Raw genomic sequence first — 13419 nt, forward strand, 5'->3', positions numbered from 1 at the left:
CAAGCTCAGGCGCACCTTTTCATCTCGCACTTGCGACAACCCTCTTTCTGGCCTCCGGGATTCAGTCCGGTGATATTATTCCTTTCGGTCAAACCCAACCCAAACTCCAATGTCCGGCTTTCAACCTCGCCCCAAGCGGGCGGGTGAAGACTTCACGAGAACACACCATGAAGAAGAGGATGCGACCGGAACGTCGTCGAAGAAACCCCGGTTTGATCTGCGAAACCCTTCCACGCTGGCTCCAGATGCCTTAGACGACGATGTTGTTCTGGATGCGGACGAAATTGGCCGTCGCGGGCAACAAGTGCGCCGCAAAGCCGTCAATCTCGATGGGTACGACTCGGATAGCGACAACGAAGGCTTCGATGCGCGGTCTGAGGCCAAGGCCAAGGCCAGTCGCGCGAAACAGGAGGCCGACGAGGATGACATGTTTGCCGAACTGCAAGAGGATTTCGGCGCAGAGGAGGTCGACGGCGACGAGGCCATGCGCAAGAACAAGAAAAATGTGCGCTTCCTGCGAGACGACGAAATCGAGGGCCAAGTCGCCGGGTCGAAGGGAGGTGGCACACTGCATGCGGACCTGAGCCGAGGGGCCGGCGAAGTGGACGTGGACGAGGAGGAGAGCGAGAGTGAAATCGGCGAGGAAGAACGTGCTCAAGTCGATGGGGAAATGGATGAGGAGCTAGGGGCAGGGTCGAAGAAAAAGCATGCGCCCTTGCTCGACGCTTTCAACATGAAGACGGAGCAAGAAGAGGGCAAGTTCGATGATCAAGGCAACTACATTCGCAAAGCCGTCGACCCTGATGCAGTCTACGACACCTGGCTGGAAGGCGTCTCGAAGAAGGACATGCGCCGCGCAAAGGAGGCTGCCGAGAAAAGAGAGACCGAGAGGAAGGAAAAGGACCGGGCCAGCGACAGCGTCCTAGCATCCGATGTGTTGAAAACCCTCATTGTCCACCTCAAGCGAGGAGAAACAATATTAGAGGCGCTGGCCCGGATAGGCAAGGGAGCTCCCAAAAAACCGAAATGGCAGAACAATCGCAACAAGAACCGATCCAAGCAAAAGCAGACCGCAGCGGAAGATGCAGACATGACTGAGGACGATCCCAACGAGACTGCGCGGAAGAAGGCAATTGATGATATTACGGGTGCGGCGGATATCCTCATGACCAGAGGCCAGGCTGACATCTACGATACGGAACGTGAGCTGTTGACGAGGCAATATCGTCGGGAAACAGGGGATGAATGGATTGATCCGCCGGAGGAGGATCCGGCCAGCACTGGCGACGCTCAGAGTCCTGCTATGTGGCAATTTCGTTGGTCTGATGCTCGAGACGGTGGCATCGTACATGGTCCGTACGATAGTGCAACGATGGAGTCATGGAAACACGCTGGTTACTTCGGTGAAGGCGTTGAATTTCGACAAACAACAGACACAGGCGAATGGCGAAGGGACGTTGATTTTACCTCTCAATAAATTTCAAGGGGGAAAGGCATAACTCAATAACCAATGTGTATAGCATCAAGCCACAGGTTGAGGGAATTCGTTTCACAATTATCGTTCGAGCGTAGATACACCCTTTTAATGCTATAACTTATAACTTAACGCAATCCAATTCGAGACCCAAATAATAAATGCCCGTACAACTGAGTTCTGAGCAAAGCGCCAGCATTATCGTACATCACTTGATGTTGTTAACGAAACCTAAGGGAATATAAAAAAAGAAACAAAAAGCATCTCACTATTTTGAGGGGTTTTTTTCCTTCACACGCTCAATCGTCCTGTTTACTCCATTCTTGCTTGCAACATCAGGCCCAATCTGAACCTTCCGCCCGCAGAGCACTTCATGAAATCTCCATGGCGTCCCCATTTGCCGCTGCGGCGGAAAAGTTCACGGATCCCTGATCACCGATGAAGCGTTGCTCATACTCATTGACAAACTTAACACTTCTGGCAGGATCGTAGAACAACCGGTAGCTGCGCTGGACGTCATCAATGCTGACCTCCTTGGCCTTCCGCTTCTGACTCAGAAGGTGGGATGTTGTAACGATATGGCTAGCATATCGGAGATTAGACTCTTGTCCGATTTTGGTCAGAAGTGCCAGCGCGTCTGGGGACAGATCAACCTCTTCCTCCTGGGCTCGGATAGCCAAGATTTGTCTGATCTCATCGGCGGAGTATGGCTGGGTACTGACGATGACCACACGGTCGAGGAAATCAAGAGGCAGACCGTGAGGAGAGTTGTAGGTTGTTCCCCGAATTCGAGCATGACCGCGGTTGCTAGCCATGATCACGATGGGGGCGAGTTCGGCTTCCAAGGCACGGTTGACATAGGAGAAGCATTCAATATCAAGCATGTGTACTTCATCGATGAACAAAACTCCGGGGATAATTTCCGCCTTGCCCTCTTCCTTCCACTCGGCCACCTTGGTGTTGATTTGATCCCGGACTTCGCTCCGGATTTCACCCGTGTCTCCTGAAAAGAGAGCCAAGAACCCTTGTGAACGCGAGTTGATCACGTCAATCTCGTGGAGGCTGACAGTGTGTACAATTTCCTTGCGCACCTGGAGTTCACCCTCAGGGCACTGGACGAATTTGGTATCGGCACCCATGGCATCGTAGTCTCGAGATCGGGCGTAGGAGCGTCCGAGCTTGGTGATCTTGCCCGACGACTTGTCGATAGAAATGATGTCTCCAGCCATCACACGCTCCTTGGTCATCGAATCAATCATCTTCGTGCCCATATCGTAAATCGTCTCCATGTCGGTGGTTTTGATCGTGAGTTTTCCTTGTTTGTTGCCCTGAGCTGGTCAGCATCGGATATGACCTCGGTGAAACAGCATATGATAGCAGAAAAGCTTACTCCCGTAATGCTCCGATCGATCTGAATTTCCACAACCTCTCCCTCAATGATCTCACTCTCCTCCTTAATCCGGACGCCGATCGATTTCCGGAAAGCTTGCGTGAGGGCTTCCGTCTTCGACATCTCCATGGAAAAGATTTCGGATGAGGCGAGCATCGTGAAAGGAACATCCGATCCCAGGGATTGTGCCATGCCCATGGCAATCGCGGTTTTACCGGTGCTAGGAGGTCCCGCGATTAAGACGGCACGACCAGCAATTTTGCCTTCCTTCACCATCTGCAGAATAACTGCAGCGGCCTTCCGGGCCTTTTCCTGGCCCACCAGTCCCTGCGAAGAGGATCTAGGCTGCAAGGAATCCCCATCGACCCCAAGTCCCCGAATATGCGAATGGGCAGCAATGAGGTTCAGACCCCGGAGCTCCTTGGTCTCCGCGACCGTGGAAATTGGCTGGGACAGACATTAGAGAGCAATCGTTGCGCAAGAGGAAAGCTAGAACTCACAGCGGCCATTTCGAATAAGGTGTACAAGGCGTGCCTCTTGCGATGCAGTTCAGCAGCAAAACGGGTCAGAGTGCGAGTCCTGCAATGAAATGGAATCCCGGGCGAAAGAGCTGCGCCCGGCAGAATGGCTACCGCATTCCCCACCGCCCGGCAGAACTGCGCGTTTGCTCTCACTTTGTTTTTCTTTAGTTGCTGGGGTGCTCGTGCTCTCTCCAGCAGCACCTGGTCTCTTCTTTTCCATCCTGTCCTTTCCAGCAAGCGAGCGAGACGGAATTTCTACCCCAGCTTCTGTGCTGCGCCAGTGCTATACTGGAAATGATGCTATATTTGAAGTATTATTGAGAACCAACAGAAAGTGGGCACGAGGAGAGAAAGGAGGGAAAAAAAAAATCCGTCGTGCTCCCCATCCCAGGCAACATTCACTCGAACCTCACTCCCCGTTCACCATCCCCTGGCTGTCACCTGATCAGGTCGCACGATACCTTGCCCTCATCTTCTCCTTCCGAGGGGCGGCAAAATGCAGCCCGAAAGCTCCCTCAACACCCCGACCTCCCGTGACCCCCGCTTGTCCAATGTCAGACCGCCTGTACGCACCTCTCTAGTTAGCTTGCCTGCTCCACAGCTTCCCAATTCTCCGATCCCTCCGAAACCTGCAACCCCGAATGATGTCGACTGTGACGATTTCGTTCGGGGAGTCTCGGGGCTGGTGCGGGCCACCATCCAGGAGAACCAGAACAAGGCAGAAAAGGAGAAGCTCCAGAAGCAAAGGGAGTCAACTGAACGCTTTTTGAAACGTGCCAAAGCCCATCCAAACTTCCCCGCCACGATAGACTTCTATCAACGGGCCCACGATGTCGAAGACGCGGATATCGCACGGGTAGACAAGGCACTGGAGGATTCCACTCGCCGTCAACTTGAGAAGGAACTGACGACCAAATTTCCGTCTCCAGCCTCGTCAAATGGAAAGGTCCCAGAGCTGGAAATGGAGATCAAAGCCGCCAAGACTGAAATTGCACGGTTGATGGAACGAAATCAGTCTCTCGAAACGGCACTGAACAACAAGATTTCTCAATTGGAGACAACGTTCAAAGACCAGTCGATGATCCAAGCAAAGCATAATAGGGATTATAAAGAGCGTCTGGACCATTTCAAAGTGTCGTCTACGAACACAGAGACCAAAACAGCCAATATCACCTCCGAAATCCAGGATCTCACCCAAAGGAGTAAGACGCTGAAGACCAGTATCGACCAGCTGTGGAATTCACAGAATTACACCACTGCTTCTGTTGCTCAGAATGCCGAAAAGATGAAGGTGCAGCAGGAGAAGTTGGATCGCATCAAACTCCAGGACGTCGAATCGATTCGGAAGGATCTGTACGAACTCAAGACACGTGTGCTTTCTTTTGAAAATAGCCATGTATCTGCCGGGCACGGAGGCCAATATGTACCTCATGCTGAACTGGAAAAGCTCACTTCGCGGGTTCAAACGCTAGAAGGAGCACCCAACCCGATGGTAAGGGTCAAAGAGCTCGAGGAGGTAATAAGAGACTTCCAGGAAATACACAAAATGAGCGACGATCTGCACTTTTCCGAAAAGGAGGATATGAAGAAAGAGCTGAACACCCAGGCTACTCAGTCGAAGGTTATGTCCGATGAAATCACACACCTTTCAAATGGACTGCGGAATTTGGCTCAGTTGAACCGGACGCCTCCGGAGATTACGACTTTGAGCACCTCTCTCGAGCAAACCAAACAACTCCTACAGACCGTCAGGGTAGGGTTGCATTCACTGGAGACTAGGTACAACAGTCTCACAACCGAAACGGTTGTTAAGAACATGCTTGGTGCAATGCACGAGATGTATCCGAATATCAATCAATTGACGGAGCAGACTAACAAAGTCAGAGGCCTCATTGAAAAGGAATTACCTCCGGTTTTGGCTAGGGTTGATGGCATGGACGAGAAGCTAGAGTCCCACATTAGCTCGATCCAAAAAGATAACAAAGCGCACGCCGATGAATTAAGACGTCTGAGGAATGATCATTCGGCTTTGTCTCAGTCCGTGGTGCCTCTCTGGGACCGATTCAAATGCGTAAGCCAGATAGCCACCCGCGAGGAATTCCAAACGCTGCGAGACGGTCTTGATTCTTTGGTCAACAGGGTTTCCAAGTATCCACCTGAAGACCAGGTGTCTACTCTGGGGGATTTCGAGGTGCTTCGGTCCAATTTCAAGGTTCTTGACCAAACCATGAGTGGGTTTAGATCCAGCTTCATCACGCAGCTGGGTGGCAAAGCAGACGATGACATAATGAGGCAGACAGTGGACAAAGCACGAAATCATCTCATGGGGCGGATCACGAGCATTTCCACTCAAATCGAAGAATTGAACAAAAATCTTGATGAACTGAAGGCGGCGGGAACAAACCGCCTCCAGACCACATCCGAAGAGAGCGAGGCAATGCGAGACAACATCAGCCAACTTCAAAAGTCCGTGCTCGAGAAATATCAACGTCTGCGCAAAGAGCTAGATGATATCAGAGAGACCATGGAGTCACATGCATCCGAAAAGTCACCGCCAGCCTCCGCTCAAGAAGATCCTGCACCGCGTTCAAAAGACCGAATACGGACACCTAAGCAAGAAAGTCCTGCCCTCGATGTGGCTGCAGTTAGGGTCGATGCGGAAACCAGCCCAGCCCTTGCTCTGCGGGAGCAGAAAAAGAAAAAGAAACGGCCTCGCCAGTCAAGTCTAGCCAACGAAGAGAAGGTCTCGGCGCCTCCGTCCGAATCCTCCGGGTCTTTCTCATCCCCAGCTCCTTCGACACCCGGAGCAGATGAAACGCCCGAATCCAGGAAGAAAAGAAAGAAGAAGAAGAGGAAGGTGAACAACCCGGACAACCCGTTTCTCATCGATTAATACGAAGTCTTGTACATCAACTTCAGTCACCCGTGTTTATTCTCATCCGGTCTTGTGGCGGCATCTGATACCACCCAACCCATGGCCTCTCTACTTTGGAATAGCTTGGCCTAGCTTGTAATTTCGGTTCCTATTTCGTTTTCCCCTACCATCCTTCTCTCTTTCGGGTCTTGTCTCTTGAATGTATCTATTGTTGTTCTACATATTTACCGTGTGTAGTGAACGACGAGCCTCGGTATTGTACATACGCGAATTAGCAAATGAGCGCCGCCCTCATAGTCCTCATCGAATTTATTACTTTTTCCAATCGTCTCATTTGGTTTCTTCTTGGCATATATGCGAATAAGTTTCTAGGGTGTTTCTTGCAAGAATTTCACAACAACTAGAAGCGAGCAGAGGGTTAGCTGGATGGGACTTTCTACAGGCCGCCGACGCTTACCTTGTCTGAAAGCTTCCGGGTTCTCCGAGATCAACCAGTGGCCCGCCTCCACGTCGGCGATTTGAGAACGGGGGAAGAACTTCCTGATGGCGGGGATGGTTTCATTGCTGACGTATCGACTCTTCGTGCCTCTGACGAAAAGTGTCGGGCCTTCGTACGTGACCTGGCCCGGTTCCTGGTACGGGAAGTCTGCCATCTGGTCGAGGGAGGAGCCAATCACTGACAGTGGCACGCGGAATTTCATCGTCTTGTCTTCCTCCGAGCGGACCAAGTTGGTCAGGAGAAATTGGCGAATGGGCAGAGACTAGAGGTCATGAGCGGGTGAACATCGTTGGCATGGCAGGACGTACCTCTTCGTAGCCTTGGAGGATCTTATCCGCGTCCGACTGCTTGGTGACATTCTCGGCCTCGACATGCTGCATGCCTTGAACATACTTGCCAAAATCACTCTTCAACGCCGCATTGACTGGCGCATTGTCGACGGGAATCAACGCCGAGACCAAGCCGGGGGAATCAAGAGCAACTGTCATCGCGGTTTTGGCACCCCTATCGCGCACGTTAATTGGGATTCTATTGGCAGGGTCGAGCTGAACCGCCGCGATCATCTATTCCAACATACATAGAATGCCCGATCAGGACGCACTGGTTCAAGTTCTGCTGGTGAATGAACTTGGTGACATCTTCCGCCATCGCCGAATAGTTGTGCTCTTGGGCGTGGAACGACTGGCCATGGTTCCGAAGATCCTACGCATGTCCGTGAGCAGGGATGGGCAATGCAGGTTGACATCGGTGGAGTTCAACGTCCACAGGACACGCACCAGCGTGAAGATCTGACGATTGAGATCCCGTGCCAAGGCTCTGCCAGGATGAATTAATTAATCTGGTTATTACAAGGGGGAAAACGCCGGTCTCACGAACACATACCGGCTAATGCTTCGATTGTTCTGTTTCGAACCGAACAGACCGTGCAGAAAGACGATCGGACTGCGGCTGGCCTCCTCCTTTTCTGGTCCGAAGACCTGGAAGGACAAGTCCGACCGGAGAATGCGCGAGGTCGAGAAGGAGCGGACGGACGAGGCGCCGCGAAGGGCCAGGCGTGTGGATTGCATGATGCTACTGGGGAAAATGCCGGGAGGTGGATTCTTTGCCACTTTCTACGGGCGCGTCCTTCCACGCGTGACTAAGCGGGTCCCTTTGGTTTGATCTTCTACTTCATCTTCATCATCATCATCATCTCCTTCCATCCGGAACATCTTCAAAATTGTACTTATTTACAACTGAACGTGTCTTCTACCCTAACAGGATCGGCACTTTCTCGCAGAGATACTCCACCACCGCGTCGGGGCCTCGTTCTACCTGCAGCCCCTCGGGGATGGCATGGAGCTTGATGTCTGGTCTGATTTCCCGGGCGATGGAGTGGATCTCGCGAGCCTGCTCGTCGGACCACATGGAGGCGCTGAACTAGGGGGGTGTCAGTCGCACTCTCAGGCTTCGAGAATCAAAGCGATCCGCCTACCAGAACGTCGGGCATGTGCTCTTTCACTTTGGGAGCCACTTCCTCGATCTCTATATGATCGTTAGCATCTCGGTCCCCATCATACAGGCTGCGGGGGAGTCCTCATACTTTCGCAGTTATCCACATGGATGATGGTGTATTGGTCTTTTAGAGCTTCCACCACTCGCCCGATGAGTCGTTTGGCTCTTTCGGGCGCGGTGTTCACGGTGACTAGACGATAGGGACCTTTGGGGGCGGACATGCTGACCAGTGGTATTGAAGAGAATTGAATTGAACCTGGAGGCCATGCAATCCAGGGGTCTTGTCGCCGTTAATAAACGGGGAGCAACTTCTCGGACGGGCATCCCCACGATGTCGACGTGGGGAAGCTTGCCGAACTTCCTCCGACGCGCCCACTTTCCCCCGCTCAACCCGTCGGATATCCCGCGAGGCATTCTGGCAACAAAACATCTTCGACCCCCGGTCTTCTCGAGTTTAATCAATCGCCCTGTCTCAAATACTTCGGTCGATCTGCAATTAAGTTGCGACCACAGCACAGATGTCTCAAATCGCGTCCACTTTCTCGCGTACGTGGTAGTCTTTCAGACGCTTGCCTCATCCTCGCAATCCTAGAAGATATCTGACCTCAAGCAGGCCTTGTGCGCTTCAGTCCCAAGTCCAACCCGTCAAAGATCCTGATCGGAGAGCCGGTCGACCCCAAAGTCGACGTTGGGCTGGCTCTCTATCACGGCAAGGACGTCTCCGTACGACCCTTTTCTGGGTCATCCGTGCTCAGCCCAGGTCAGAAGGCCGAGTCGACAGAAACGATCGGGCGAATCCTGTCGCCATTGTCGCAAAAGGAAGTTGGCTCGATTCGATGCATCGGGTTGAATGTATGTTTGAACTGCAGCCAGGCGCATTGGTGCGAATATCCTGAACAAAAGACCCGCTACTGAACGCTGAGAACAGTACACCTCGCATGCCGCCGAGATGACGTTGGCCATTCCCGACTTTCCAACCTTGTTCATCAAGCCATCTACCTCTCTCGCTGATCCCTGGCCTGCCCCCACCGTTCTCCCCAAAATCACACAAGTCGATAGCACCGGCGACTATGAGTCAGAGATGGTGATCGTGATTGGTCGCGACGCCAAGGATGTCAGCGAGGACGAAGCATTAGATTACGTCCTGGGCTATACGGCAGCCAACGATGTGTCTAGTCGGACCTCGCAGATGAATCAGAGCCAGTGGTGCTTCTCCAAGGGATTCGACACGGCCTGCCCCATTGGTAAGTCGCCTTCTTCCATTTCTGCATTCCGTGCGCCACAACGCTGATCGTCTCAACCTTATCAGGCCCGGTTCTCGTCTCCGCTGCACAATTTGCGGACGCCAGTCAGTTCCACATCCGCGGACTGAAAAACGGCAAAGCTATGCAAGACTGTCCTCTCACGTAAGGAGTCGAGCCCCGTCAATACGCACGCAATGGCATTCAAGCTAATGCACCCAAACAGAGACCTGATTTTCAGTGTCCCCAAGCTGGTCAGTTTCTTATCACAGGGCACGACTTTGCCTGCCGGAACCATCATCTTGACGGGCACTCCTCCCGGCGTCGGAGCGGCGAAGAACCCCAAGGAGTTCTTGAAGGCGGGCGATGAGTTTGCCGTCGAGTTGCTTCCCCACGTCGGAACCCTTATCAACAAGATTGAAAACCAAGCATAGAGAGACGGGATCGAGATGTAATCTACATGGAAGCCATAAAGCACAGTATTTCTCACGGTGTTCCGGGATTCAGTCTTCACGTCACAGATGTGTCATCTATAGTCGAGTCATTTAGACTATTTTAATGTACCGTATGGAGAAGAGAGATACACGCAAGGGGACGTGGTGAGCATCGCGACGCGCAGTACTGCGTACTCGTTGACCGCAGACTTACCTCCCCACAAATCCCCACGACGCGCTTTCCACATCCCCACACTCGTCAGGAAAACTGCTGCTGCGAGGTAGAATAAGTCAACCCGACATCGGAATTGCGAAAGAGGGACAGGGAAGGAAGAAATAAACAGCTGGCATGGAGTAGAACTGTAGAAGTCTGTCAAAATAGCCCCATCATGTCGCATGAGTGCCGTGGATATAGATTTATCCCGGGCGGCGGAGGCCTTGTCCGTACTCTATCGGTTGCTGAAGACGTTTGAACAGTACATGCATACTTCCACTGCACGCAACGAACAGATCATGTATTCCTTGTGTATCGTAGTGCAGCAGAGAAATACTATTAAGATTCAATTTGCATCTTTACCTCCTGTGAAGAGAGAATGCAGATTGCCGGCCTTGGGACCGACTTCCCGAGTGAATGGGCCCCGATCGGGCCGCCGTCTGGGACTAAAAGACTCGAAGTGGTCTGACTCTTCGCTTTCCCGATCGTTTGATCTCGGATGGGTAAACTCGGAAACTCGAAAATTCTTCTGTGGATTCCGTGTGTACGGTGGTTTTTAAGTGGGAGTGTATATAAGTAATTTAGTCGGGGCCGGGCTTCGTGGTTTTTTTTTTTTTTTTTTTTTTTTTTTGATTGAGTTCTGGTGTCTATTCTCCTAGCACGCTAAATACAGCTTCAAATTTACTCTCTCGATGCGGAGTCCTTCAAATCAAATCTATTCTATATCCTTGCTCTGGTGAACTCGATTTCTACCTCCGATCACGCTAATTTTCTATTTGCGAAATATCAATTTGGAGGCTTACTCGGTGGCCGGACGCCATGATCGCCCCATCCAATGCAGGAGGATGGTTGGAATCACACTGACACCCACGATGAGAGCGCACCCAACGCCCGAACTAGCTGCAATGCCGACGGTTTCGAACATCGGAGGAAACCTAAATGGCCGTTAGCGATGGATATACACTGACTCGGACGCGACGGAGACAGAACTCACCAGAAAGGGCCCAGAAATCCCCAGATCTGACGGACAAACGTGATGAACACGCCGACGCTGGCAGCCTCTTGAGGATAGCAGTCGACGGCATAGGTGATGAGCACGGTCGTTATTACCTGGTTGCCTCCGGCTCCCAGGGCGATGCCGACGATCGGGGCCACGTTCCAGTGTCCCTGCTTGGCCTGCTGCGTGCATACAAGGAAGACAATCAGGCCGACGATGGACAGGGCGAAACCGATATAACTGAGCCAGAGACGGTGCTCGGGCTCGGGCTTGTTTTGGGTCTTCTTAGCCCGCCGGTTCATCCAGACGTCAGACAGCGTGCCCCCCACCTGCTCACCGATGAGGGATCCGATGATTGGGCCTAGAAACTGGAGACCCAGCTGCTCCGTGTTCAATTCGAACTTTTCCTGAAGCAACTCTGGCACTTCCACGGTCGCCAGCACGTTGCTCAGGCAAAAGACCATTGCGTATGCTGCGGCGGGGATGATCACGGAGGGATACATGACCATGGTCAGTGGCTTGACGAACTCAAACCAAGAAAATGGCGTCGGGTCAATACGCCTCAAAAGCACATACTCCCTCATCCATGGTGGTTGTTTCGGATCGACGTTACTATCAATGTAGCGAGTTTCCGGGCCTAGGAAAAGATACAAGATGAATTGAACCCCGTTGACCTAATCAAAGAGCAGAACACGTTAGAAACCGGCCAATGGCACAACGAAGGCTTATAGGGATGGATATTACTGACGATTGCAAGCACCCAATAGATCCACTCATAGCCTGCGCGATAGGCAACGAAACCAAAGATAAAGGGACCGCATGGGATTCCCAAAGTGACCAACAGGGTCCACACACCCATATACCGTGCGCGGTCCTTCTTGAAATACGTCTCCATCACCACCGCACTTCCGATGGCTTTTTTTATCATGTCAGCGCAGTTCCTTCCTATGAATTGGTTGAAGTGGTGCCTTACCGGATGCCGGCGAGATAAAAAATGCCTGCAAGGCTCTACAGGCAGCAGTTGACGCATAATCAGTGCTCTTGGCGCATCCTATATTGCAGACGAGACTGCATATCAAAGAAGTGAGGAAGACGGGGCGACGACCGTAGCGGTTGGATAAAGGCTTCCAGAACAAAGGTGCTCCGCCTAGGATGGCAATCTGAAGCGAGGTCAGATAACTGGCTCTCTGGATCGAAACGCCATATTCTTCGGAGATTCTGTTCAACATTCGATTAGCCAATGCATGGTCCGACGGTGTGCAGGAAGCGCCTCACGTTGCATAAGCAGGAATGATGCCCGCCGCAGCAAACGTTCCCATACACGCGTGAAATGCCACCAAAACAAGGTTGGCCAATTTCTAGAAGAGCACACCACATCGATCAGCCTGGGTCATAAAGTAACTCATCACAATCCATCGTTATAGGAGACTAACCTTCCATGACGGCCAGTTGTAAGGATCAGCAGGATCCAGGCTCGGGATAGGATCGAGTTCCAGCGTGCCATGTCGTTCCATCAAATAATCTCGATGTGCTTTCGAAAGACGCGAGGCCACGATATCAGCATAGGTCGTAGGAATGCCGGCCTCCGTGCTTTCTACAAAGTCAACGCCGACTTTGCCTGGCTGGGACACGTCCGGGTTATCGTCGGCATGGGCATGCCTTTGCATCTCCATCGATGCAGTCATCGTGCTTTGCGGAATCCTCGTCCGGGCGGCAAATGGGAAAGCAGATTCTTTGAAATATGGACGACTGAAATATTCTTTCTGTATACGACTATCCGTACAAGGATCAAGGAGGTCTGGGGGTATAAGCAGGAGGGAAAGAAGGCCTCGCACAGTGCCTAGAGAGGGTACGCCATTGCTCCTTCATGCAGTCAGACCTTTCTAGCCGAAGACCAAAAGACTGATTAGGCCCACACGGATTTGGACCGGTAGGAGGGATTGGCCTATCATGTACGCGGGAGTGGCTCTCATCCCGGGGTACTCCCAGACACTGACGACTCCCCGGGCACAGTTGGGGCAGGAATTGTCGTGGAGAACATGCGGAGGGCTCTCCACAGCCTCGTCGAGTCACGAAGACGACAATGGTCAGGGCGCTCCAGAGTCTGTCATTCTGGGATAGTTCGGCCTCCGTCGATTGGACGGTCCAGAAGTCAGAGCCACAAACTCAACCTCGTCGGGAGAAGGATTGCCGACGAGCCCGAAGTCCGGTTCCGATGGCCAATCCTCTCGCTAAGAGCGTGGATAAGTCTTTTGGAGTCGAGGCTTGTCCATGGAAAGC

General features: G+C 52.3%; 7 protein-coding genes across 7 annotated transcripts; 3 read left to right on the forward strand and 4 right to left on the reverse strand.

The window, feature by feature from the left end:
* Positions 1-109: 109 nt before the first annotated feature.
* On the forward strand, positions 110-1477 carry P170DRAFT_450222 (GYF domain-containing protein; the record flags this gene model as incomplete). Its single annotated transcript, XM_024851108.1, has 1 exon — positions 110-1477. One exon carries the CDS (start codon positions 110-112, stop codon positions 1475-1477), a length of 1368 nt encoding a protein of 455 aa, XP_024700534.1.
* On the reverse strand, positions 1463-3747 carry rvb2 (RuvB family ATP-dependent DNA helicase reptin). Its single transcript, XM_024850066.1, has 3 exons — positions 3365-3747; positions 2865-3311; positions 1463-2802 (listed from the first exon to the last, which is right to left on the reverse strand). The coding sequence occupies exons 1-3, from the start codon at positions 3371-3373 to the stop codon at positions 1846-1848; spliced, it is 1413 nt and encodes a 470-aa protein (XP_024700535.1). The 5' UTR covers positions 3374-3747; the 3' UTR covers positions 1463-1845.
* A 134-nt stretch (positions 3748-3881) lies between these two features.
* On the forward strand, positions 3882-6278 carry P170DRAFT_513267 (uncharacterized protein; the record flags this gene model as incomplete). The annotated part of the gene is made up of 1 exon (XM_024855088.1): positions 3882-6278. The coding sequence occupies one exon, from the start codon at positions 3882-3884 to the stop codon at positions 6276-6278; it is 2397 nt and encodes a 798-aa protein (XP_024700536.1).
* P170DRAFT_416295 (putative alpha/beta hydrolase) lies at positions 6227-7826 on the reverse strand (the record flags this gene model as incomplete). Its single annotated transcript, XM_024847113.1, has 6 exons — positions 6227-6660; positions 6718-7021; positions 7068-7263; positions 7337-7461; positions 7536-7575; positions 7642-7826. 6 exons carry the CDS (start codon positions 7824-7826, stop codon positions 6629-6631), a joined length of 882 nt encoding a protein of 293 aa, XP_024700537.1. The 3' UTR covers positions 6227-6628.
* A 59-nt stretch (positions 7827-7885) lies between these two features.
* On the reverse strand, positions 7886-8474 carry P170DRAFT_513269 (uncharacterized protein; the record flags this gene model as incomplete). Its single annotated transcript, XM_024855089.1, has 3 exons — positions 7886-8178; positions 8234-8283; positions 8342-8474. The coding sequence occupies 3 exons, from the start codon at positions 8472-8474 to the stop codon at positions 8008-8010; spliced, it is 354 nt and encodes a 117-aa protein (XP_024700538.1). The 3' UTR covers positions 7886-8007.
* A 297-nt stretch (positions 8475-8771) lies between these two features.
* On the forward strand, positions 8772-9928 carry P170DRAFT_450225 (fumarylacetoacetate hydrolase family protein; the record flags this gene model as incomplete). Its single annotated transcript, XM_024851109.1, has 5 exons — positions 8772-8799; positions 8867-9105; positions 9182-9497; positions 9563-9659; positions 9721-9928. 5 exons carry the CDS (start codon positions 8772-8774, stop codon positions 9926-9928), a joined length of 888 nt encoding a protein of 295 aa, XP_024700539.1.
* Positions 9929-10906: 978 nt separating this feature from the next.
* Positions 10907-12824, reverse strand: P170DRAFT_391930 (putative MFS transporter; the record flags this gene model as incomplete). Its single annotated transcript, XM_024845953.1, has 6 exons — positions 10907-11077; positions 11137-11813; positions 11888-12054; positions 12113-12357; positions 12415-12497; positions 12573-12824. The coding sequence occupies 6 exons, from the start codon at positions 12822-12824 to the stop codon at positions 10942-10944; spliced, it is 1560 nt and encodes a 519-aa protein (XP_024700540.1). The 3' UTR covers positions 10907-10941.
* Positions 12825-13419: the final 595 nt, after the last annotated feature.

The sequence above is a fragment of the Aspergillus steynii genome (genome assembly GCF_002849105.1).
Source record: "Aspergillus steynii IBT 23096 chromosome Unknown P170scaffold_8, whole genome shotgun sequence".
Lineage (NCBI taxonomy): Eukaryota > Fungi > Ascomycota > Eurotiomycetes > Eurotiales > Aspergillaceae > Aspergillus > Aspergillus steynii.

What these genes read in the sequence shown, in the direction of transcription:
- rvb2 (XM_024850066.1), bottom strand. An exon ending in TCGATCGGAGCATTACGGGA is followed by an intron (nt 2,803 to 2,864) that starts GTAAGCTTTTCT and finishes TGACCAGCTCAG; the next exon opens with GGCAACAAACAAGGAAAACT.